The 24,622-nt window shown below is 40.4% G+C and overlaps 1 protein-coding gene and 1 long non-coding RNA gene across 2 annotated transcripts in view; both read right to left on the bottom strand.

Moving 5' to 3' along the window:
- NFIA (nuclear factor I A) overlaps nucleotides 1-24,622 on the bottom strand; it is a 256,674-nt gene that overhangs the window by 44,793 nt on the left and 187,259 nt on the right. Inside the window, 2 exon segments of the mRNA XM_030494276.1 lie at nucleotides 9,153-9,281; nucleotides 17,949-17,987. Coding sequence (XP_030350136.1) covers nucleotides 9,153-9,281; nucleotides 17,949-17,987 — 168 coding nt within the window.
- LOC115611410 lies at nucleotides 18,144-19,113 on the bottom strand. Its single transcript, XR_003992574.1, has 2 exons — nucleotides 19,035-19,113; nucleotides 18,144-18,203 (listed from the first exon to the last, which is right to left on the bottom strand). It is a non-coding gene; the product is annotated as an uncharacterized LOC115611410 (long non-coding RNA).

The following is a 24,622-nucleotide window of genomic DNA, read 5'->3' as shown; positions in this document are numbered from 1 at the left end:
TTAATTAGTTAAAAGACATGAGGTAGTGGAGCAGTTGCTATTTTCCCTGTTTGCCTCTAAAAGGGGCAAGTGGCCATGGACAAGTTCCTTCAGTCCTGATATTCAGAAACACTTCGAAAAAATTATAAAGTCACTGCTTCCAAATACCATGCCCAGAGTGATGCAGATTTTCCTGTGTCTGAGAAGGAGCTATTACTACTTAGGTGCTTCCGATGGGATATTAGAAGTCTCAATCAGTGACTGTAAATTCTTTGAGATCTACAAATGGAAGATAAAATAGGTCTTTGTCTATTATTTATTTGCTTATTGACTTATTATTTATGTATCCCTAAGCAGCTCCATGCTGCCAAACCATATTTCTCTTGGCGTCTTTCAGCCTGTGACATTTATATTTTATTATTGACCTCACTAAATGACATAAAATAAGTCCTACAACCTATGAAAATATGTGGATTCCACATCAGAACTTCATTTCTACCTGCTTTAGGTATGAGGGAGTTGGACTATCTGGCGTTATTACATCTGTTATTTGTGTGCGGGGGTTGGAGGCAGGAATTGTCCTTCCAACTCAAGGCAAGCATAAATATTTCAAAGCACACATGATTCTAATTCCACTGAAGCTCATCTGAAACATCCCAGACTTTTTATTGAAAATGAGATGATAATGTATGGTGGCCTGCAACAGATATACCAGTATTTTAAAACTACTGCTATTGGGCCAAGTAATTATGCAGTACAGCTGTTGGTGCTACACTGGATTCTTTAGTGGTTTATGAGTTCATGGTGCTGTGCAGCACAGAAGTAAGAGGATTTTTCACAACGCTGAATTCAAATTCTCATTATGCTGGCCTGTCTTGTCTTTTCCCTTCTTGATTTGTAGTAGCCAATAACAAAGTAAGTAACCAATAAAATGGGTTGCGTTCATTGATTAGGTTAGTACTTCACGTGTCTGAGGCAAATGAAGATGAGCCAATATTGTGAATTCTATTCAACAGGATGATCAGATAATAAAGAATCAGTTAATTTGAAACAGGTTATAGTTTTCTTCAGATATTTAGTACCCTTCTGAGGCCCTTCTGCTTGAACAAAAGAGCAGTCTTTATAAAGACACATGCGATCCTTTCTCCCACGGAACGCTCACTGATGTGGTAAAGGAACTTAGTGATCACACCTGCAGTGCTCAGACAGATTTCTCCACCAGCACGGCCCAACATATGGGGAAGACATATTGATCCATCCACCTTCCATCTCCTCTTCCAAAAAGCCGTGCCAGCCCCTTCAAGTCCAGATGACTGGATGATATTTCCTTCTTCATACAATCGTTTGAAGTCTTTGAAAGGGTCATTTAGCGTTGCTCTTCTGCTCAGGGAAAGCCTACTATCACCCTGCACTCCTCGCCTGTTCAAAGAGGTAGTGTTCTGAGGAATCAAAACCGCTGTTCCTTCACACGCACAAGGGCTAGTCATAGAACCATAGATTCATAGAACGGTTTGGGCTGGAAGGGACCTTAAAGGTCATCTAGTCTCAACCTCCATCAGACCAGTCCAACAGTGGATTGTCTTCACTAGGGCACAATGCTCAGATATCTCCTCTGTAAAGTGATAATTAAGTTTACTAATAGCTCATTAAACATTGATCATTCTTCCTAGAAATAGTAACATTATCATCATAATGAAACAGGATCATTTTTATCAGCTTGTTTTTTGAGGCCATTATAATTGGCTTCATTACAATTAAGAAAGTATTTTTTTAAAAGTCATTTCCCTGGAAATGTTATAGAACAGTTTGTTCTGCTACATATTTCTACTTCAGGCTTCGAAGTTGCTTTAACTCCCTGTGCGCTGTAAGCCTTCTCCTCGCGTTTAAGTGATGCAAGTGCCAGTTCAAATTATGCAAGAGGTATCCCACCCTTTGTACCCCAAAGGTACTTATTCTGAAAATTGACCATATTAGAGGACTAATTGGCTAAGCCACCATGCTGGCTGATGTGAAATGCTTTCAAACACCATGAAACAGCTGTGTTTATCGGAAATATGAAGAGTGACTTTTTAATAAGGAGATCTGGCAAAAATCCAGATTTGTTGAAAGGAACTTACACTTCTGTGTATAATACAATACAAGAGGTAAAGAATAGAAGCCTAAAACAATAGCTTTAAGCCCACAGATTTTTTGCGATGAAAGCAGTTACCCAAACAAGAAAAAAAAAAAATAATTAAGAAACTTGGGCTGGGATTTGCAGAGGTCCTGAGAGAATTCATTAACTGCTTTTGAATTTCAATGGGAGCTGCGTCCCCGTAACTCTTTCAAAGGTTTCTTAAAGTCCCCATTTTTCCTACTGCCCATTAGGAACAGACTTTAGGGTGATAAATGTAGAGCAATCTCTTATTCAGGTTAGCAAGGACTTGCTTCTACTTATATATTGAGCTGCTGAGGGTAGGACTGACCAGTCCTAGGACCAGCCCTATGAAGGGAATTCAGATCACTGGAAAACTTCAGTATTGCTTCAGTCCCACAATGGTGCACAAGGGCTGCTTAGTATCATGTCTGTCATGTCCATGGATGAGCTAAATTCAAACTGATCCTTGCATTCCCCATCTGCAGTGACAAGGCTGGGAAACCATGGGATGGGAGGACAAAAAATAGGCCTTACCCTCTTAGTGTGTGTAAAATTTAGGTATCACTGATACTTCCACATTATGTAGGCAAACGTGGGTGAAACATTCAAAACAGAATATAAACAGCTGACCAATGCAAGACTTATACAAATACCCTAAATATGATGGATGGAGGATCTGTTCCTGCCCAGGGACATCAAAAAGAAGGACTGAATTGCAGGACATCCATCTCTCAGCTCCAGAAGTCAATTGCAGGTGGTCGGCTAAGCACTGCTGAAAAAACAGACCTGTGGTATCTCAAGCTGGGGCTGGCTATCAGCCCCTCTTTGCTGCTCTGAAGACCGGAGCGGTATGAGGCACCTGGATCCTTTGATCAGAAATACTCTTTCCATAAGAGATTTTGCAGAAGCAAGTGGGAGGCAGAAGGACATTTTGCCAAGGCCCACGGAGTTCCTAGCAAAAGAAAATGTGCTTAAAGCTGTGTTTGGGCACAGGGTTTATTGGTGTACTCTGGATTGTGGAGTATTACAGGCTGTTTGCGAAAACCTGTAGAGCTGAACTGAGTGCTGGTTCCAGATTCTGGCATGGGCAGGGGGCCAGTTAAGTTAGCTATTTAGAGCAGATTGTTTTACAACATGTCAAAATTCTTCTGCCTTTGGGAGATCAGAATACTATAGAACTGGTAATATAGGTACAGAAGTAAAAACCATACCTATAGTTAGCACTTCTCCCTGTCAAGACTGTAGCTGGAGGTCAAAAAACCTCTAATTTAACCTATTATTTGTAGAATTCCTACTGCACCTCAAATGCTGGCAACTTTTGTATATTAGTATTGTTTTTAATGCACATGATGTATTCCCATATATAAGATAAAAACTACTGCTAGGAGAATATATCATGTCTTGCTTATAATGAAATGCAGTTGATAAGTTTACAATAGAAATGTAAATTCTCTTAAAACCCACAACCTTTATGTGCGTGATGACATAATTCTGCTTTGATACTAAAAAGGGCATGGTAATGGAATCTGTGACTTTGGAGTGATATATTGCTGTTAAGTTAATAGGACTCCACATTCCCATTTCTAATATCAGTGTTTTTTTCCCCCTTTCATTCTGTAGATGGTAAGCTGATACTACATAAACATTGTTAAAGCTATAGTTCCACGCTACAGTAATTCACTTAACTTTAACATGATTTATGGTTCTGTCAATAGAGGAGGCTGAAAATCCAGAGCTCTGATGCTTAAACATGGGTTCCATATTTAAAGTAATAATGTGCTTTTTGTGTGTGTCTGAAGCTAGAAGAATTTAGCATAAAGCAATGATAAAAATATTATAGTTCACTGCACTGTTTAAAGCACATAGTGTAACTTCATGTGTACATCAAAGGGAGCAAGGAAACTGAATGCAGAATCCGTAAAAGGATGGGTAAAAGGATGGGTAAAATACTTTGTTCCTGCAGCACTTTATTTTTATATTATTTTTAGGGATGCAAGAAATCCTATTAGTATTTTTAACACCCCTTTTTTTCATTCTTTTGCTCAGTTAGATCAGCTCCTTTTGTCAGGATGAGTTTAAATCTGGGTCCACTGTGTTAATCACCCCCCTTTCTTCTTTCTGGCACTTACCCTCCAGGCATTTTGCCTCTTTAGGAGATTAAGCGACCAAGTCATCTTGTTGCTCTAACATGTCCTCACTGGAGCAACATATTAACACAACTCCTCTGCAAAAGAGCCCTCTTTAGAAGTTTGCTGCAGGGATGACAAATTAACCCAGCATGGTGTCCCACACATCTATCTCAGTACAAATTATTAGTGTAATAGAGCTTTTAGTTATGCATTTATCTAGTAATTATTGAATGGTTATACAAAACGAAGCTGAGCAATCATGGCCCTTTATGAGGCAATCTCAGTGGGTGGTCTTACAGTTAATTTAGGGTAGGACTGTCTAAGCAGTTCACTCACACACAAATTAGCTGAACAGCCTGCTCCTTTAAATATTTCCTATGTCACAGGCTAACTCTTTACAATACAACAAAGGTAGAGTTTTAATTACACGGTTCCTGACTTTTGTTTAGCTGAAGCTTTAACCGTTTGCAAGCCTTCCCTCTCTGCCCTTCCCTGCCTGGGATATGGGAGGAGGTGGCAGTTTGGGTAGGGTATCTCCTAATTACTAAACCCTGACCTTGAGGCCATCTGTTAGGCAACTGTTTTTCCTTCAGCATCATGTTATTTCAAAGGGATTGGAGAAAATTAAAATCTTCACCTACACAGTCAGCTATCCTGACATTGTAACTCATCTGTTGGTCAGTGTTATGCTATTTACAGTTTCTATTCCACTTTCTTACCCTTGTGTTGTGGCTCTCTCCTCTTTTGACCGTCTTACATTACCATCCACTCATACGAGGTGCCCATATAGGAATGAAGTTGCACTGCTTTGTTTTTGTCAAAATTCAAAGGAAAACAGAAGGTTACATTAGTCTGCCAGCTGACAGCATTGAGGAGCAGTCATGGATAGCTGTGGAATCGGGTATCACAAAATGTCCTTTTACACTGTGTAGCTCTGGAGTGAGTTAGAAGGAATTATCACTCTGTTTTGCTAGAAGCTGATGGACACGACAGCTAAAAGGGACTGATACTTTGGTGACCCTGTGGAGAATTGTGATAGAGAAGGGCACAATGTCTTCCCAGATTATGGACGTAAAGTTTGTGCCACTTTGGCATGAACAGAGAGTACTACTCTGTAGAGTTTCCCTGATAGGCCTTGTCCTGATGAAAATCTAAATGGCAGTGTTTATTATGGAGGAAATTAATATAATGGGAACCACTCTGCTAGTTGACTTTCATCCCTTCTTCTCTTTCTGCTCACACACCCATTTCCTTGGGTTCTTCCCTTTGTGCTGTATTTCTTGCTTCTTGTAATTGTGTTTCTCCTTCATTTATCTTCCTAACATACCATCTCATTCTTATTTCTTTTTTCTTTCCTTGCCTTTTCTTCCTCGTTTTTTGGCTTGCAGGATCTATGCTGTCATAATCTGTGGAAATGCTTGAATGCTCTACAGCACAGGCTGCTGGCTATCCTAGGTTTACAAGATTGTGGTAAATTTAATGTTTCAGCCAACTCCAGATATAAAGTCACTAGAGTGTAAGTAGCACTACAAGGAAGCCTAAAACTATGTATGTAAATACTGCTGTCACCTATAGTATCTGAATCCTTCACTGTTTGGTAATGAGTTCAAGTGGGCTAATGTCTTGGAAACTTTGTAATATGCCAGCAAGTACATGGTGGCTTTGCAATACTGTGGTGAGCTAAACTGACCACCAAATACTCTAACTTGCAGGTAACAAAAGTATGCTGTGTAGGAGATAGAAATCTAACTGCTTGAATTTTCAATGCTTTGAAATAAATTTGAAAACTGATAGTGATGCTAAAGCCACCCTATAGGTGATCAATTTACCATCTGCCAGACACTGAATCCTAGCCACGCTGGTCCAGAGAAGACATATGGTGCATTCATAGAGTCATGCCCAAAAAACTGCCATCATCAAGTGAGGCTCCATGAATCACTTTGCTCGCTTATCACCAAAGAAACTTGGATCTTACCACCATCTGTTGGAACTACTGAGGAGTCACTGAAGCATTGGCATCCATGCGCCAGCACTCACTGCACATCTGGTCCTTTGGTCAGCCAGCTCAGATCCTCTCGGCTGGCTACTGCCCAGCTGGGTTGAGTACTGGCAGCAGCACCAGTGCAGACAGGAAACTAGTGCACAGCCTTCCACAACATACTACAGACTATTCCATGAGAACAGAAGTTTTCCAACTGGTTCATTGAATGGAGAACCTTATACCTAAGAAATCCTCTCAAGGATCTACTCCTCCTCCAACCAAGTTTTGTTTCCCAAATGACTCACTGGGAAGAGCACTCAGTATCCTGGGATACCCCAGCATAAGACATGCACTGTATTCTAAGGAATGTTTGGAAGCGTGTGAAAGATTTGGGAATATTCCTGAGAAGCTATAAATCACTGGTTGTCAATGACAACACCTGCCATGAATAGTCTACAGCTTCTTCTCTGCTGTCTATTTTGATCATGCTTTTACAAATGCATCTCATACACACATCCAAGTGATAAACTTGCACATATGAACATCGGAAGGAGATTGAACCTTCTTGTAATCATTCAGTTGGCTGAGGAGCTTACTCTGATGGTGACCTACTTACTCATGACTTCCCTTCCTCTGAAATCTCTGCAGACTGAAGATTAAATCCTGCTCTTGCTTTTCTGAATACCACTTGGAATGACCTGCCACTGACCATTTACATACTGCATATGTATCCAAAGAGAATGCAACGTGTGTACCCTATTATACCTATCATTTCTGCAGAAAGGTACAACTTCCCGTAACTACTGGTGGATATGAATTGCTCAATGATTATATCCTCTCATACAATTGCATTATAGTCTTTATGTTGCCACTCTGGATACCTGAAAAGCTTCTCTCTTCTGCTCACTGTCCTAAAGTACACTGGAGGCAACGGGATAAAGAACAAAGCTGGATTTGCAGAAAATAATCCATCTCAGTATATGACCCTTTAGGAACAGAATGATTGTTGTTAGAAGAGAAATAAACACAGCCAGTGTGCTGTGGGAGAAGAATACTGAAAAGGAATGTCCAAAAGGAACAAAGAAAGAAGTCTGGAACAAAATTTTTCCAGGATGATGACACTTAAAGAATCCATGGATGGATTCAGAGGGAATTTTTCCTCAAAGTCTGAAAGACTTTTTGTTTGTGAACAAGAATAAGATACAAGATGCTTCTAAATGATGTCGCAGAAGAACAGTTATGGTTAACCTGTTAGGAACCACAATGACTAGAAACTGTGTTACTTCTTTATGGAGTTAGCAAAGACATCTCCTTCCAAACAAACAAAATTTGGGAACTGTAATCATTGTATTTGCTCTTTCAAATTCTGGCTGTCTTTGAATGTTCTTCTCACATAGCCGATGGATATCTCCTGGTGCACAGAAAAAAGTCTGTGTGAAAACAGACTGTAGATGAGATTTAAACAAGGCCTCACCAGTGATACCTTTCCTCTCTCCACCACACAAAAAGCCAAAATACAGAGGGCCTAAACAGGGGCAGACAAAGGCATTCAATGATCTTGAAAAATAGAGTGTGAGGTAAAACATAGCTAAATAAAGAAAAGCCTAATAAGTAATTAATCAACAACTGAAATGTAAAAGGCTAAACTTCTAAAAGACAGGAATTCAGAGTCAACTGATATGCACTGAATATAATGTTAATGGAACATTCATATTATTCATACTTATATCACCAATTAGCAAGGCTTTTAAAAGAAGATATGTTTGCCAGATAGCTCAGGTCCAAATTTCAAGGGAAATCTGTGTAGAACTTAGATGCCTAAATATCTTCTGAGGATCTAGGTGTGTGCCTAAGGGTAATAAATAATTCTTAAGGGATTGACCACAACAAATCAAACTACAACAAGCAGATTTAACAAAGCACAAAACCCCATGAAGTGCAATTCTGACCTCACTTCAACTTAGTGCACTAATGCCACTACACACTGCATCACCTGGACTGTGCAGACAAAGAGGCTCCTCCTGGTTTACAATGTCCTTAGTAAAACCACACTAACGCCAAACAGCCATTTCAAGATAATTCCTAGTATGGATTGCTAATATGTCTTTTTATGCTTCACCATTCAAGCAATTCCTTAATAATCTTCTCCAAATGGGACAGAATTTCATAGCAGAAAGAAATGTCACAACCATTCATTCCTATTTTTGTATCTTCCAAAGAGGTTTGTAAGAAGATTCATTCATTTGTGCATATTACTATGCCCAAGTGAGTTTCTTTTCAAATGTATTGCATTCAGTTTCCTAGGCTAAATGCAAATGCATCTTTCTAACAGAAATGTATAAGCACATCTAGACCCAGAGGACATCTCTTTTACTTGGGAAGTCAGTTAGAAGAGTACTGTGAAGGAAACCAGCCAAAGCATTGCAAGAATCACCTTCAAAGGAGTCCCCTAACAAGGCGGTTCTTCAGCGCACTGATACCAACAACACGAGCACTAAAGGACTGGCCAAAACAAAGCCATACTGCTGGAAGACAGGCATGGTTCAGAATGAGTGATGGGTCCCTATCTTGAGCAGTTAGACTCAATCTATGTTATGCATGGACACAAGCAGAAGACACTCTGTGTAACACGCTCTGTCCCTTTCCCCACCCTCTACAAATAAAACCCCAAGCCCCCAGAAACCAGCGTGTCCACCTCAGGCACTCTTGAATGGTCATCAGGAGTTTTACCAAAAACAGCCCAGCCTAGCAAAACCAAACGCAGGTCTCGGCAACTAAAACCTCCTGGTTATCAAGCTTCTGAAGCACAGCCCCTCACTGGGTGGGTCACATGTGGCGCTGACTTTCCATGGGAAGGCACTGGGATGGACACTGGGTGTCCTGGCTAAAGTTTAAGCTGCCTGGGGGCTCTTGGGTTAAGCCTCACCTCTGGGTCCTGTAATGACAGGTCGATGGTGCTGTGTGAAAGCCGTTCCAAGGGAGGAGGTCTGCGAAGGCGAGGGACTGCTGAAACCAGACTTCTCTGACTTCTTTAATGTAGTTGGCGATGGCATTCCTGGCAAGAATGATTGATAAGTGCAATTTAATAATGCTAGGTCATGGAACGACAGCCTATGCATTGTGAAAGTGGGTGCAGAAGCAGCTAGATAAACTTAAAGGACAAATGAAATGGAATATAACAGCAAGCTGAAAGCTCACTTTTATTTGTGGTCTTTTTTTTTTTTTGAGGCAGAAGAGGCCATGGTTTGCTCTGAGCAATAAGTTCTAAAAGGCAGCCATATTTTTCTTTTGAATCTGAAATATGGATAAGATGCAGCTTATTATTGCTACTGAAACCTACTCTGCTTTATTTTTAGCAATCTGTAATAGCTGGAGCATTTGGATTTTTACAGGCTTTTTATGAGTTCTGTCTTTCACTCACTGGTTTAGTAGATTATTGCAAATGGATCTTTTAAATGTGCTGCACGACTCAAGGCACAACTAGAGAATGAAGTTTTCTGAGTTCAAACTCTGCCTCTCCTTACTCTCTTGACTTCAAAGGTATTCGAAAGTAATATATTTATGTGGCTCCCTTTTGCTTTCAAATTTTTTTAAAGGGTGAATGGTATTTGTGTCTTGATATTAGAAGCCACACTGGAATTATTTCAGAGTTGTTATTATGCCCTTGAACTATATCAAAGGCTTCCAATGAAAATCAGAGTTAAGTTGCCATCGGGTGAAACCTCTCCCGTGGACAGGCAGGCATGGTGTAACACTAATATGACCCGTTTGTTATATTCTGTAAGAATAACTCCTGTTGGTATCATATCAAGCCTGTGGCACCAAAGAAATTAGTGGAATGAATGTATTGCAATAGGCTCTTAAAATCCAAGCCTTTTCTGCATATGGTTTATGCTTGGATAATACAGCATATAGATGAAGAATGCCTATGTGTGTCTCTATTATTTTTTATATCTTTATAGTTCTAGAGGCATATGGGTATTCTGATTATCTGCACATGCTCTGAAAACACATAATTTCCAGTATATACAGTGCATCAGACATTTTGCATATCTGTAGGGATATAGCAAAACAAAGGTGCAGAATAGTTGAGATTTCAGGTGCAAAAGCAAGGTATCAGCTAATACGGAAGATGAACTTCCACAAGCAAAGCCATTCAACCTTATTTCCAACTCTGTATTTTGTAGAATTTAATTGTTCAAAAGTAAAGAAAGAGGCCTGGACAATATTATCTCCGGGCAATATTACTAACTTTATATTTAATAGCACTAGTTTTATAGTCCCTAGGATGTTGATTGCAATATGCGGGAGCCTTCTTGTACTTTATATGCTGCACTGCTGGGGTCTTAATGGTTTCAATGAGGTTTTGCAGTTTATATTTCAGAAAGTTAAATAAAGGAAGGGAATGGTTAGAGTTCCAGTGTTGTATTTGCAGCTTTCTGTCTTGAAACTGTTTGCTAAAAGGGTTGGCTGTTATGGTGGCTTTTTCCCTACAGCAAGAAAGGTTACGTGCTTAGTCTTGTAAAAATAAAAGTTTAGAACTGATGGACTGTTGTGCAAGAAAAACACTGTGTTGGGTATTTTTCATATTGGTCTTAAGGACTTCTTTGGAGTAGGGACAAAAGCAAAGAGTTGGTTCATTCTGGGGGTAAGAGGAGTCTGAACTAAGGTGTTTCAATGAAATATTCCAATGAAGCCAGCTGACTTCTTGGTCATGTTGGGATGTAACTTAGGTATTGCTCTGTGTTTGAGTGTCCATATTCTGGACAAGGATGCTCAAAAGAAGTAATGGTGCTGTTGATCCACATTTCCTTATGATGGAGGAACTGGGGATGGAAACACCAAATGAGCATCAACCCCATCCCTAAACATAAAGTCAAGGGCCAGTGGCAATATTTGAGCTTGGGGAGGGGTAGAGGAACTGTGCTGCTGGCAGCAAGGCCGTGGGTACATCTCCTTTGTGTTGGGTTGTGGAAGGGGATAGGTTTGCCCCCAGGATGGCTTTAACATAGCAGGCTTCATCCCTATAAGTGCAAAGTAGCACGGACAGAACAAGGACTCTTGATGCACAGGGATTATCACAGTAAAATATGCCTGCTAGTGAGCTGCTGTTACTGCAAAGTTGTGCAGCACTTGCATGGAGGCACAAGGCCCTGCATGGAGCTGATGGTTGTGCAGCCCATGAACAGCAATCCAGGAGAGGACATGAGCACCAGTGCCTTGGGCAAGCAATGGAGGTCGTGGAAGGAGTAAGGTCTCCAAGTCTATGCACAGTATGGTTCAGATGGCTCATGAACTTCCTGCTTTCCCCGTATGCTCTTCAGGGTTATGGGAAAGATAAGAAAGCTTCTGAGAAAGTGAAGAGCTGTTCTTTTAACCCCATGCTAAAAAACCTGCTTGACCCATCCATGCTAGGAGGAAGGGGCAGAGAGAACAGTAGAATATGGTTTAAACCTGTTCATGTGATTGTGTCCAAACACTGGAACATTAGGAGCTACAACAAAGCTGAGCAATAACCTTGCACTGTGGCAATGCTTAGCAGTGTCATGGTCATATGGGGATGGATTTTATATGGTTGATGCAGGAAGACAAACTGAAGCAAGGATAATTGGTTCCTACTTCAGATATATTTGTTTGTTATCATGGCTCTGATTGCTGTTATTATCATCACTACTTTGTTTTTATTTCAGGGTATTCTGTGATGTATTGGTTTGGAACAGTCCAACTCTACCATGTTTTGATTTTGTTTGAGGTTTGTAATGACACATTTTAGTTTGAGTGATCATATCCATCAGATCTCAAGACAAAAATGGCTGCTTCCTAGTTCAGAAGAATATGCAAACAGGAGCTTAATTACATCACTTAATATTGACCAAGAGAAAGAATGAGACGAGCTTGCCAGCTCATTTCCAAAGCATGTTTTGTCCTTTAAGAGGGGAGGGTATGACAGAAAGTTAGGCAGTGCAAAGCAATTAGCATCATTCACATTTTATGTTGCGCCAGCATGGTGCTCTAGCAGCAAAATTCAAACATTCTTTGAATGGGTTAATAAAAGAAGAAATACAGTCGGCATGCAAGAAAAAGGTTTCCAAGAACAAGCCAAAATATGTCCCATTCTTCTAAATTTATCACAGCCATGTCACATTATCCTTGAGACTGCCAGGAATGTCAATTTTTTTGCAATTTAAAAAAAAATATCTCATTTAGCACCATATGTTTGGTTAATGTGCCTGATATATCCTGCGTATTCTTTAGTCCATCCATTCCTAATACTCATTTTCTTTTTTTCCCCCTTCGCTAAGCCATATGTTACAATGCTGGTCATTCTATCGAAGCTGCTTTCAGGAGTTGAGAGTGAGAGCAAAGGGAACTCTGGTTTAATCACCCAGAAAAATTCAGAACTGCTACTACAAGTCCCACTCTTGGGTAAGCAGTCTCAACACTTGAGTTAGCATTGTAGGTGCCCGATGCCTATGAAAATCAGGCCACCTATGAGATGCCCTGGTGTGTGTTAACAACTGTGAGGCAGGAACTAAGATAAATGACTAAATATGGCATTAGGTGTTTAATTTTTGGCACCCATGTTGGAGACTCTTGGCCAGTTTTAAAGGTCTTCTGTTTCGTACCTAATGAGTTTTAACACGTTTAGTGGTCCCCAGTCCGCAGCCTCCCCTGCTGTGTTGCTCAGGGATGCAGGAAATTAAAAAGTTAAACTGAAGCTACCCCGGGCAGGGCCCAGGGAGGATGCTGCTGCCTTGCACGGCTTTCCTCTGCATTGTTCCCAAGAGCTAATGAATACTGGGGACCACTGCACTGAAGACCAGTTTTCAGCACTTCACGTGGCCCCAAGGACAGGGTAGTGCCAACTCATAAGGACACTTCTGAGTCCTGACTCTCCTCTATCTTCTCTCTGGTGCAGGGCAGTAACAAATTACAATATCCCCCAACCCGCCTCAGCTGCGCTGGCCGGTGAATAGGGAATGGAGCCAAGGATCCTCCCCGTTCCCTGCCTCTTTCTATCCATCTGCTCCGAGCAAGGAATAAACAAGAACAGCCAGAACACAACGGCTGGGTAACCCAGGTGGGGTTTAAAAGTGTTTCTCACTATTCTGCGTACAGGACTGTTGTCCAAATCACAGTCACACCTGGCACTCTCAGGAAACACAGATTTCCTAATTCAGGTCTGAGTCTCCTCTGAATGTTATTTAGAGTGCAAGAGAAGAAAATCAGACTTAGTCTATTTTCATCTTATGGCAGCTTTTAACTACAGAATAAATGGAAAAGTTAATTGCTAAATAAAAAAGAAAATAAAGGGATCGGTGGCGTAAAACACAGATGGAAGTCTGAGTGGGTGTGTTACTTTAACTTACTGTACTTGCGTTCATGTGATTCTGTAAGTATATGTGTGCCAAACATATATGGTCTTAGCCTGTTCCCATTAACATGGATCTGTTTTTTTTTTTTTCCACTGGACAGAGGGAACCAGATCAAAGACCATGATGGTGCTAAATGGAACAAGATGTGTACTTTGGTATTTTTTTCCAAAAGGAAATATTAATTTGACATTGGTTTTTCAGTTGAAAAGAATTTTAATTGCAGTACACAATAAGCAGAAAATTCAGACAACAATAATCTTGAAACTGTTAGCAGCATTATTATATTTCTATCAAGGAATCTTTTGTGCCTTTTCAACATTAGAGCTTTCTGAATTTTCATTAATTTGGCATTTCCCTAAACACACAAGTTATTTGGTTCATTCCACATCATGCATCACACCCTCCTGCTCAATGCATAATGCAAGCGTAAATGGGATCCTTGTCCTGGAGAGACTCTGGTTACTGGAGCCATTGCACGGATGTTGAAGTCCCGCAGTAAGACTTTCCAAAACTCTGCACTTCGCAAACCTCCAGCCCAAGTTTAATCAGTGAATGCACAGGAATACTTCATGTTCCTCATCTTCTAAGGGGCACTGGAGCACTGTGATGGGTTTAATTCCTCTACCTCCTTATGTTTGCCAGTACTAGAAACGCACCACATAAGAGTCTTCCTTGAGTACAGCTAAAGATCTTCAAATTTCCATGTATGAGGCTGATTTATATTTAAATGGACCAGAAAATGATGCGTGAGGATTGAATGCATTCCCGGAACACATAAACGTCTATGAACCTGTTTTCCATACACCTATGCACCTTACTAATGGAGGTACTGAAATTAGGATTGACTTTGATGGAGTGAATGGAGTCACAGCAGTGTAAGAGGAGAACAATTCCCCTTCTCTCCAAATCTATAGCTGTATCTGTATCTATAGCTGTATATCCATCCAATTCTCAGTTGATTAACTACTAAGATTATTCTGACTGCACACATCTTACATGATAACTCCATCTCAAGTTAGCCACATTGGTAGACCAGCTAATGTTCACCTCCAGAGACGACTTTTGGATAATTACACCAATATTCCCAGTAGCTCTCTGCCACTAGACTCCTGATGGAGATCTCATAACAAAAGCTATGAATGAAGTATGGTCTGGGTCTTCCTTCTCAGGGGATGCTATGAAAAGGAATCACGGAAGCTCAGGTATTACCAGGTGGACCATGAACTCGACAACATGCAGAACAAATAGATGATGCAGAAAAACAAGTTGGCTGTTGAAGAAAAAAAAACCTGATACATGGGAAGAATTTTTCGAGGAATTTTCATCCTTCTGTGCAAATTATTCCAGCAATTTCACTGAAATCACTATCAACAGAAATGCTGATCAGCTGCTCTTTTTGTTTTTCCTGGGGAATTCTTAATTTCAAGCTTCTTGGAATTTTGATGGCTATACTACTGTCAATCATGGTAAGTCTGTTCTATTTAGTGCTGAGCAAACTTTGTCATCAGCTGAGATATGATCAGGCTAACTGCCATCCATCAGTTTACTGTATTAGTTGCTCCAGTATACACAAAATACAACGCAGATGGAATTTCACTCATCCTAATGAAGTGCTCTTTAGTATCTACGTTCTGAATGGATACTTGCTCCCCTGGTTGCCTTCTGAGTTCCCGTGATCACTGATTAACTACCTGCCAGCGAGGACCTCGCTTCACAAGACTAAATCCAGCTGTGGATAAACAGTGATTTTACAGAGGAAAAACGAAAGCTCCCACTCTATCCACTTATCAAACTACTGCATATGCATCACCAACACACACAACCAGTTTCCTCAGAACTCGACATCTGACAGATCATCAGGAAAACAGAGCTAATCTATCCGTACCCATCAACATTGTATCATAGGTGACTGCCAGATACTTAAGAAGCTCTCCAAAAGAAATGTCACAACTCTTTTTCAAGACACTACAAAAGAAATGTTCCAAATAAAATAAAGCAAATGCACATACAAGTAAATGAGCCAAAGAACTTAATAAAAAGAGATTGATTAAAATGAGGACCAGAATGTTCAAAAAGGGCTGAGAGAGAGAGAGGTGCCAAAGGCGCATTAAATGGATTCAATGGCTTCAGGTTTTAAATGCTTTTGGACTCCTCAGCAATTTTTAGCCAAAAATGATAATTCAAGTTAGAATCAAAATTCTGATGTCACTCAGGGAAAAGAAGGTTGATATTTCTCCTCTGTAAATGAGCACTGCACCACTTACAAAGGAGAAATATCAGTTTATCCTGATGGAAAATCTTGCCTACAGATTTTTAAAACCAAGTGCTACAATATTCACCATTATTTTAAATCCTACCCCATTAAAATCTGCCTTAAATCATTTGGTACAATGTTGCCACAGAGTGTATTACTTTATCTGTTTGTGTCCGTGTTTACGGCATCATCTGGATTGTTTTAGATTTCTTTAGATCTCAAAGTGTTCTGCTTTGTCACCCACGTGGTTCTTTCAATAATGAACCGGTACTCAACACATTACCTGTTTCTTCAGAGTACAATTTTGTGGGGTTTACACTTAAAAACTTTAATCAGAAGTGTAATAAACAGCAAGATAACAGTTCAATTTTGCCTTTGATTTAATGTTGGTTTCAGCATCATTTTGCACTTATAAATATATATTGTAATAAGAACATTTTTTTTCCCAATGACGTCTTTAGACGTCTCGTCTAAAATTCATGACTGCACTTGTTTCATTTCAAATGGTATTTGAGAGTTTTTCAGCATACTTGGCAGATTAGATATAGCAGCAGGGACAAACTGCAGCCATCCATAGGAGAATATACCTTTATGTGGGTGCTTTGGGGATGGAACATCTATAGCTGCAAGGCAAAAAAATGCCATCATAAATTTGGATGGCATTTACAAAGCCCTCTAAAAAGTCTTTGCATATGATTATAGCTGAGGTATAATATTTTTGCAAGTAAAAGACCCAGAATAGATTTATGTTTCAACTATATCTTCCTGAGATGCATATGGATGCTAAATTGCAAGTGATACTAAAGGGAATTTTAGTAACTGAAGAGGATGGAGTCAAATTCCCTGCGTTTTTTTATATTATTTTTTATTTTCTCAAAAATCATTTGCTCATTATTTGCATGTCATCAAAAGATCATTGGCTATCCAGGCTACAGATAACAATGATGGCTGCTAAATGCCGAAGGCATGAGATGGAGATGGGTAAATATGTAGATTTTTTCAACCTGTGACCTCAGTTACTGCATGCTAATGTTTTTAAATGACTTTTATGATGACAAGACTAAGTTTAGTGTTAATATTGGTTTTGAAGACTTAGCCGGTATACACTGCCACTGAACATATGTTTTAATTAATAAAAGAGCTGGGGTCAGGATTGAAAATAGCTCAGGTAATTTACCACGTACTGTAAAGTCACCTGATTTCTGCACAATTTGAGGTGAAGAGTTTATACATTATTCTGAAGAAAGCAAGACTTGCAAACTGAATTCATGTGCATCGTACCAAGCTGAAATGGATTTAGAATTTGACAGGTCAAGAGTGTACTCATGGAACTGTTATGTATTGCTATCCAGTCGTTCTGGGTGGTTTTACCATATGACTGCCTAGGTTTGATAGTCACAGGGCTCAACAGTCATCTCGTATCTCCATAACACAAGAAATCATTTGTAGCTGACCTACAGCTGCTGTGCTCTTTCACTGGCAAGTGTCCATTGCCAGTTGTAGGCTGGTGAGCTCCCGCTGGAATGGCGCTGCCGACCTGCCACCAGCGGCTCCAGGGCAGCAGGGACATAAACTGCTTCCCAACAGATCGGCTTTCAGGCAGGTGATATCAAACAGGAGAAATCAGCCTCATTTTTCTGCATTCCCAATGGTTTCAGGATTCTGGGAGGAACAAAGAATCCCCCTGGAAAAAACATAACCCTCCCACTGCAGAGAAGGCAGAGCACAGCAGTTTGGCTTTGGCATCATTTCCAGAGGAGCCGTGTACGACCATGCTGCCTGCAGGTCTGCTTGTGTGATCTGCCCAACACCTCTCTCATCTACTGAGCAATTTAAAACACATCTGACAGAGAGGCAGAAAGGAAAAATTCCCTGCGAGTTTCACGAACACAGGCATGGGAAGGGCAGAGGTAACATGTCAGCGCTCCCTCCAGTGCTGTCACTCTGGCAAAGTGCTCAGTGTGAGTCCTCTCCTCACTAGAAACCAGAGAACCCACACGAGAGGGACACCTGGTACATCCCCCCCAACCAACACAAAATGTCTATGCACCGAGAACAAGAGCATTGGCATTGTTTGAATAAGCACACCCACCATGTAGTGCTCCGCGGTGTTCGGGGTTTCTTAGATATCCTGATTTTATAAAAAGAAAGTAAAAGAAGAAAAAAGAAACAAGGTGAGAGAGAACACTATCATATTTTGTAGCAAGCAGGATACTGTGTGAAATCTTGGCCCAGTGAAGTGATAAGGGGGAAGCTTTCAGTTTGCTTAAGGGAAAACTTACGAGCAAATAGTAAAATTACCAAAACACCACATTGCAGCAAACGGGTGCATTTAGGTTCAATTAAGCTGTAAAAAGGAAAATGGCACTTTAGCTTATGAAAATGAAGGGACAGAGGGAGCTATCAGAAGCAACTTTACAAGATTTGTATGCATGAGGATGCTGCTTCACTGGACCAAGAAAGCTACAGTATGGGACAGGATTTTTCTTTTATTAGACACTTTGCTAGATAGCTTTGTCGAACCTCAGAAACGGCTGCTCTGGCATTATGAAATAATCCTACATAACTTGATCTCATGAGCTTAGGAACACAGAAAAATAGCCATGCCAAATCAGATTACAGGGATCCACCTAGTCCAGTATCCTCTCTCTGACAGTGGCAACTAATGGATGCCTAGAAAAGGAGTAAAAAGACCAGGGAAAGCATACAGTGATAATTCTCCAAAATACTCTCCCAGCCTCCAACGATTTGTGATTCAAGGGCTTCTAGGACAAAGTTGATATCATCGTATTGAAGATACTCGAATCCAAATGCACAGATTCACACCCCCCTCCTCCCCTTTTTTGGAATTCTACCCCCATGAGATCTCTACTAGTCACACAGAAAAGGTTTCACAGTTTGGTGCTGGCAAGTCCACTGTTCTTGCCACTAACTCGGAACGAGCTAACAGCTTTCAAGCCCAATGATGTTATGTGTATAAGAGCATCCAACACTTTTTCCTACGTTAAAAAAAGTGCTATGTGTGCTGAGGTGCTCTAAGTGTAAATACTTTGGGAGACTTGATATATTTTTTTGTTTTTAAAAAGCAAGAATCTGGCTGTAAATTGATATTAACATTTTTCAGTATATGTGTAAAACACATGTTTCAGAAGAATAGAAGAGAGAAACTGTCACTCACTGGGAAGCTTTAGAGCTATCTGGCTCCCTGGGAAACTGCATGCAACTATTCTGGTGTCCAAGGGTTTGACCAGTGAGTTTCCTCTTCCTGCAAAGAATGAATGCAGAAGTAATAGAAAGTCTGAGGGGGAAGATTTTAGCAAATGGCTAAAGATAATCCTATTCTGCCCACTCCAGCAGGTAGGAAGCAGGTGGTGGTGGTAGAAGAAAAAGGGTGGGAAAGGAGAAACACCTCCCTTCCCCTCCTAGCAGCTGGCACCAGGGAAGGGCAGGATTCTAACCTAGGAGGGGCTCGCGCACTCACAGCTCTGAAATCCCTTTGTGATGCTGCATTTGATCTGCAACGATGCCGACAGGTCATGGCAGTCCCAGCACCGGCACACAATGTCAGGACGTTCTGCTCTGATTAGCTGGGGTCTTGCTGTGACTCCCTTTCAGGATGGAGCATGGCTCACCAGCACTTGGTGATTGAAACTGAGCACACTGGGCTGGCGTAGCTTCATTAACACTACCAGGCACATAAACCCCCCGTATGCCCAGACTGGAACAGTGACTTCTTAAGCATCGTGCTTATTTTACCATCTACTTTTCAGGGGAGTTTTGTTTTTCTAAAGTTTTAATGTTCTAACCAAATTGGTGTCTACATGTGAATTTTTCACTTCATTTACAAAAAGAATCGGTAAAAGTAAGGGTCTAAAATAAAAGCTTACGTTTTTGATGGCATATTGACTTTTAAAGGCAGGAGTGGCTATTGGGGGTCCCTATAAACTTTACTTAAAGCAAAAAAATTAGGAAGTGATCGAAAAGTTTTAGAGAGGAGAGCAGAAATATCATTTTAAGCCTCTTAAAATTGCCTGAACTGTGAAATCAAGTAATGAACACTAGAAAAGGATCTGTCAGCTGGAATCAAAGCTTAGACTAGTCAGCATTTTCTTCCTAAACCTTATTATGGCAAAGATTTTTCATCTCTGCACTCTGTTCATCCCAACAAATAAACCGACTTGACCTCCACCTGTTAGCCGGTGAAGTCCGCTGTCATCGTTGACTAAACCCTATTCTTTCCCTTCAAAGCCCTCTGCACCGCTGAGAAGGTGGGAAGACACAGCTGTGCACTGATTTAAATTGATACCAGTTCATAACCAGACAGCATTTCACAGTACAAATTACAAGCAACAGAGGAGAGGGAAAAAAGAGGAGTCTGTAGTGCCAATGAGTTCTGGAAGGGGGCAACATTTTTCATCAATTTAACAATGAGATTTTCATAGAAGTTCTTTTTATTTTTTTTTTTTTTGTGTGATATTATGAACTAGCATTTGGGGCAAGAAACATTTTGCTTATGCCGTTACAATGGCCCTATGCTAACACCACATAGGAAGAATTGGAGAATATAATGGCAGCTGTTTGTGTTGCTTTTATGTCTCAGAAGTGGAATGCATTAACTGTTTCAAAGAGGTTCAGCTCCAAATGCCTGTTGGTTTCTAGACTCAGAAACAAGTCACAGCTATATAATGTAACATTGCTAAATAATAATAAAAAAATAAGATTATGGAACACAGAACAGCAAGATATGTCATGAGGAAAACTGTAGAGCTACAGCAGTCACTTCTTCAAATATATCATCATGACAAAACCACGTAAGAAGGTTGCTAATACAAAGACATATCAGAAAAAAGCCATTTCATATAAAGTTGGACTTCTCTGGGTGATTAATGCTACGTTCAACAAAGGAGACAGTGTCTGTCTAATTACATTAAATACTTATCTTCTAGGGATTGGCAGGGTGTTTCTGCTCAATGTCACTTTTCATGACAATGTAATGATAGATCCGTTTACTTACCAGTGCCATTAGCAAAAATTGTACTGTTTTCTCAACTGCCCTCATATCACGAAAATATTTGATTAACACACTGTAGCTTATCTAATACTCTAAGCAACATATTCTGCATAGTTTTCTCTCTATTAAAAGAACAAGATTACAGCTTGTAAAATTTTTATTGCACTCACACAAAACTAAATGAATAATGTGTGATAGAGCTCAAGTATCTCACTGCTTCGCAAACCAGGTTTATTTGATTTAAGTATTAACTTGTACTTCAAATACTAAGATTTTGGGGGTAACAAGCAAAGAAACAAAGTCAGCACTCTGAGACACTACTTCCCACCCAGTCTTTAGTTACTATTTCCTTTGCCTTTCAGCACATCTTTTGAAACTTTCGATACCTTGGGAAACAACAACAACAACAAAAAAAAAAAAGAAAATATAAAGAGAGTTTTCATTCCTTTGCTGAAAAATAGATATGGCCATCTCCCAAGCCTTTAAAATTCACCACATCATGAACTGCCTCTTCAGAGCCATGCTACTGTGCCAACATACAAAGAACAATAAACCTCTGGAAGAATGTACACAGCAAAGGCAGTTTATATAGTAACAAGATAATTTCATAAGCCTATATAGAAGAGAAAGGCTGTGATGTAACATTCTAGCAGTATATACCAGCTACCTGGTATTTATTAACAAGGTTAAACTACTATCTGTTTTAGAGTCTCAGCACTCTTCATAATTCACTTTTTAATGGATGGACAGGAAAAGTCAGCAGTGTATGGCACAGATCATTTTGGAAATAGGACAAGACAGCCTATGGCAGATTCTATTTCAAAACATGCTCCATCTTTTCATAGGATCACATCAAAAGTCTATGCTTAGCAACTACAATACTCCAAATCCACTCATAAATCCTTTGAGGGGTAGATTTCTATTTCTAAGTAAACCAGCAAATCTGAAAAACAAAGGATCCTGAGGAGGAGGTGTCACCCTCAACTGGTACCATGTATAGTGCATCACTTCTTATCTCCTTGGTACCTGATGCCCATGCAGGAGAAGACACATGGGCAGCTTCCTTCAGTGAGGAGTTAGGGCACCAACCCCATTTTGTTACAGCTCCTCACACTGCCACGAAATGGCAGCAAGAACATGCCCAAATCGGCTCCTACTAGGCATAACTCGACACAGCAATGCTGAATTAACCAAAACTGGCTTTTAAAATCCCTTGCAAGTGACTCTTGCAGTGAGAGGATGACACCGCAGCCAACTGCCACATATGACTCTCCAAATTAATAATGGATTTAGGATATTCATTCCCTGAGCTGCGAGGGTTCGGGGTGTGCCTGCAATTATCTAGCTATAAGTCTGACACACATTATCCTTCTATCAATGTCATTTCCCTTAGTAGCCAACAGATTATCAGCAGCTTTGTGATATTCCAGGTGTCAAAGAAGAATTAAAACCACAACAATTGCACAAACAAAGGGACAAAAGACGGGATACGTGTTTCTGAGCCCTGCATATCAATTTAATATGTGCAGCTGACAATGATGCAAATGTCCTCGGGAGAGAGGCAGCAAGATCTGTGCCCAAACATACACACACCACCGTCAGCAAGATGGCAGGGAACAGAAGCAGTAGGATTCCCAGCCCAGGACACATGCCTCAGCAGGCAAAGCAACCCAATGAAACAATCCTCTGGTTGGGGAGAATTTTGGAAGCACCTGATATGGAAAAAGGCCCTAAACAAGCCAGATGGTACTTTTAGCTGGCAGCAGAAAGTAGGAGACAGCCAAAAACATTACAGCATTTCCCCAAGAGGCCAGCAAATCGATTTTTAACCATTTTTTTTTTCCGAGTGATGCAATGAATATAAAAAATAATGTTTCTATGCATTTTTAAATCGCTAATTTTATGAATAATACACTTAAGAAGGCAACAACTGGAAGAGATGAGAAAGCAATGCATTTTGACTTTCCCAGGGCGGTTGTATATTTGACATCGGGTTTCTGTTCAGTCACTGCCACTGTTTACTCTGAATTAAGTGCCAGGTTTTGTTCAGGGTTTTCCACATAACATTAAAGAGAAAAATCCTGCAAGAGTAAAGAAATAGCACTATAAAATCACAATAGCACTATAGCTGATAGGACACAGGAGAAATGTTGCTTGTAAAACTGCTTTGGCCTCTTTAAAAACTGTGTCGTCCCCCCCAGATTATTGGGGTTTTAGATGACAATTTTTTAACAGGGCAAACAATTTTTGTAATACTTCTAAGTTCCCATTTAGGTAGGGATTTGCATAAGAAATAGAGCTGTTTGAAGGACCTTTTAATTTTTAAAATCTCCAAATGTCTGGAATCTGCAATTCTACCTGGATGACAGGACTCTTCGGGAATCAATTCAATGGCAGATGTCAAACCTTACCTTTGACAGTGAGAAGCAGCTCCTTGCACGGCGTGCTTAGATCAGGTGTTAGAGCAGTTTTCACTCAAGGAATGGAAAAGAGATGTTGGTTGCAAGGACTCAAAGGGCAGAGTGAGGCAGAGGAGTCATGAAACAAGTGTGAAAAACCATTATCCTTTGCTTAAAGCTGCATCTCACACCTAGGATTGGCCAAGTTCAGAGGAAGAGTTGGGATGATGCTTTGCTTTCATTTGCTGTTATTTTGGTTAACAGTAAAGGCAAGCCCTAAAGACAGGATTAAATCTGGACTACATCCAAAGTGCTCTCTCCTGTTCAGAGCAAGGTAATGCATTAGTGTGCTGCATCACAGATAATACTCCTGGAGACAGAAGTGGGCTGCTGTAATAAAACGGGATGTTCCACCAAGTACAAAGAAAGATAATCCATACATTCATATTCTTCAAGTCTCACTGATTATAAATCCTTACTTCAAGTATTTCCCTCCTATAGGTGGAACTTAACACTTTTCCTCCAGCCTTTGCTGACATAAAATAGTCCCATTCTTTCCAAAAGCACTTGGACATGAGGACTGCAGGTACCATCTCACTTTGGTGGCTTTTGGGGGTTCAAAGATCTGCACACAAATCCCAGCGAGGCAAATGAAGGCTATGCACAAACCGGTAAAACAGCCTATAATTTTCCAGCTAATTTTAGCAATAGGATCTCTTATGTTCTGCTTTTTGGTGTATATCACACTAAAAATAGCAGCAACCATTGATGTAAGAGAATAGCAGAAAGGATGATCTCATTAGGACCACAGGCTGGGCGAGCAGAGGTGGAGGATGCTATGGGGTATCTGCGCTCCCCTGAGCAAGATACCAGTGAAATCATAATAGATCTGTGGCCAGCATGCACACAAGATGAAGACCCTGCTGAACTTTAAGTTTTTGTTGAGCTGGAAAATGAAGGGAAGTTAAGAATACTTAAGCAGCATCCTTTATTTAGGCTGCAGTGTCCTTATTGCAGTCACTCCATCCAGGCTCAGCTGTGGGGGTAGCAATGGGTTCATGCCATAAGCTCTGGGGTTATGGGTCAAGGTTACAGACTACCCACTTTGGGGGAACAACACAGCTGCCATCACAGCACATAGACATTCCTGGAGGTATAGAATGGCTCTGCAGCCACTCAGCCAAATTGTTACCTGAGCTAACAGGCTGCTAGACAGATTTCTCTGCTTTCCTATGCTCACTGACGGCTGCGGTCAACGCGTTGGGGCAGCACTTAACTTGAAAGAAAGTAAAGAGGGTAACCAGGGAATGTTTTATTCACTACTTCTGGCAGCAATAAAACCACTAAGAAGCATCA

This window comes from Strigops habroptila, chromosome 8 (assembly GCF_004027225.2).
Source record: "Strigops habroptila isolate Jane chromosome 8, bStrHab1.2.pri, whole genome shotgun sequence".
NCBI lineage: Eukaryota > Metazoa > Chordata > Aves > Psittaciformes > Psittacidae > Strigops > Strigops habroptila.
The sequence above is the reverse complement of the archived record's forward strand: the minus strand, read 5'-3'. Positions and strand labels throughout refer to the sequence as shown.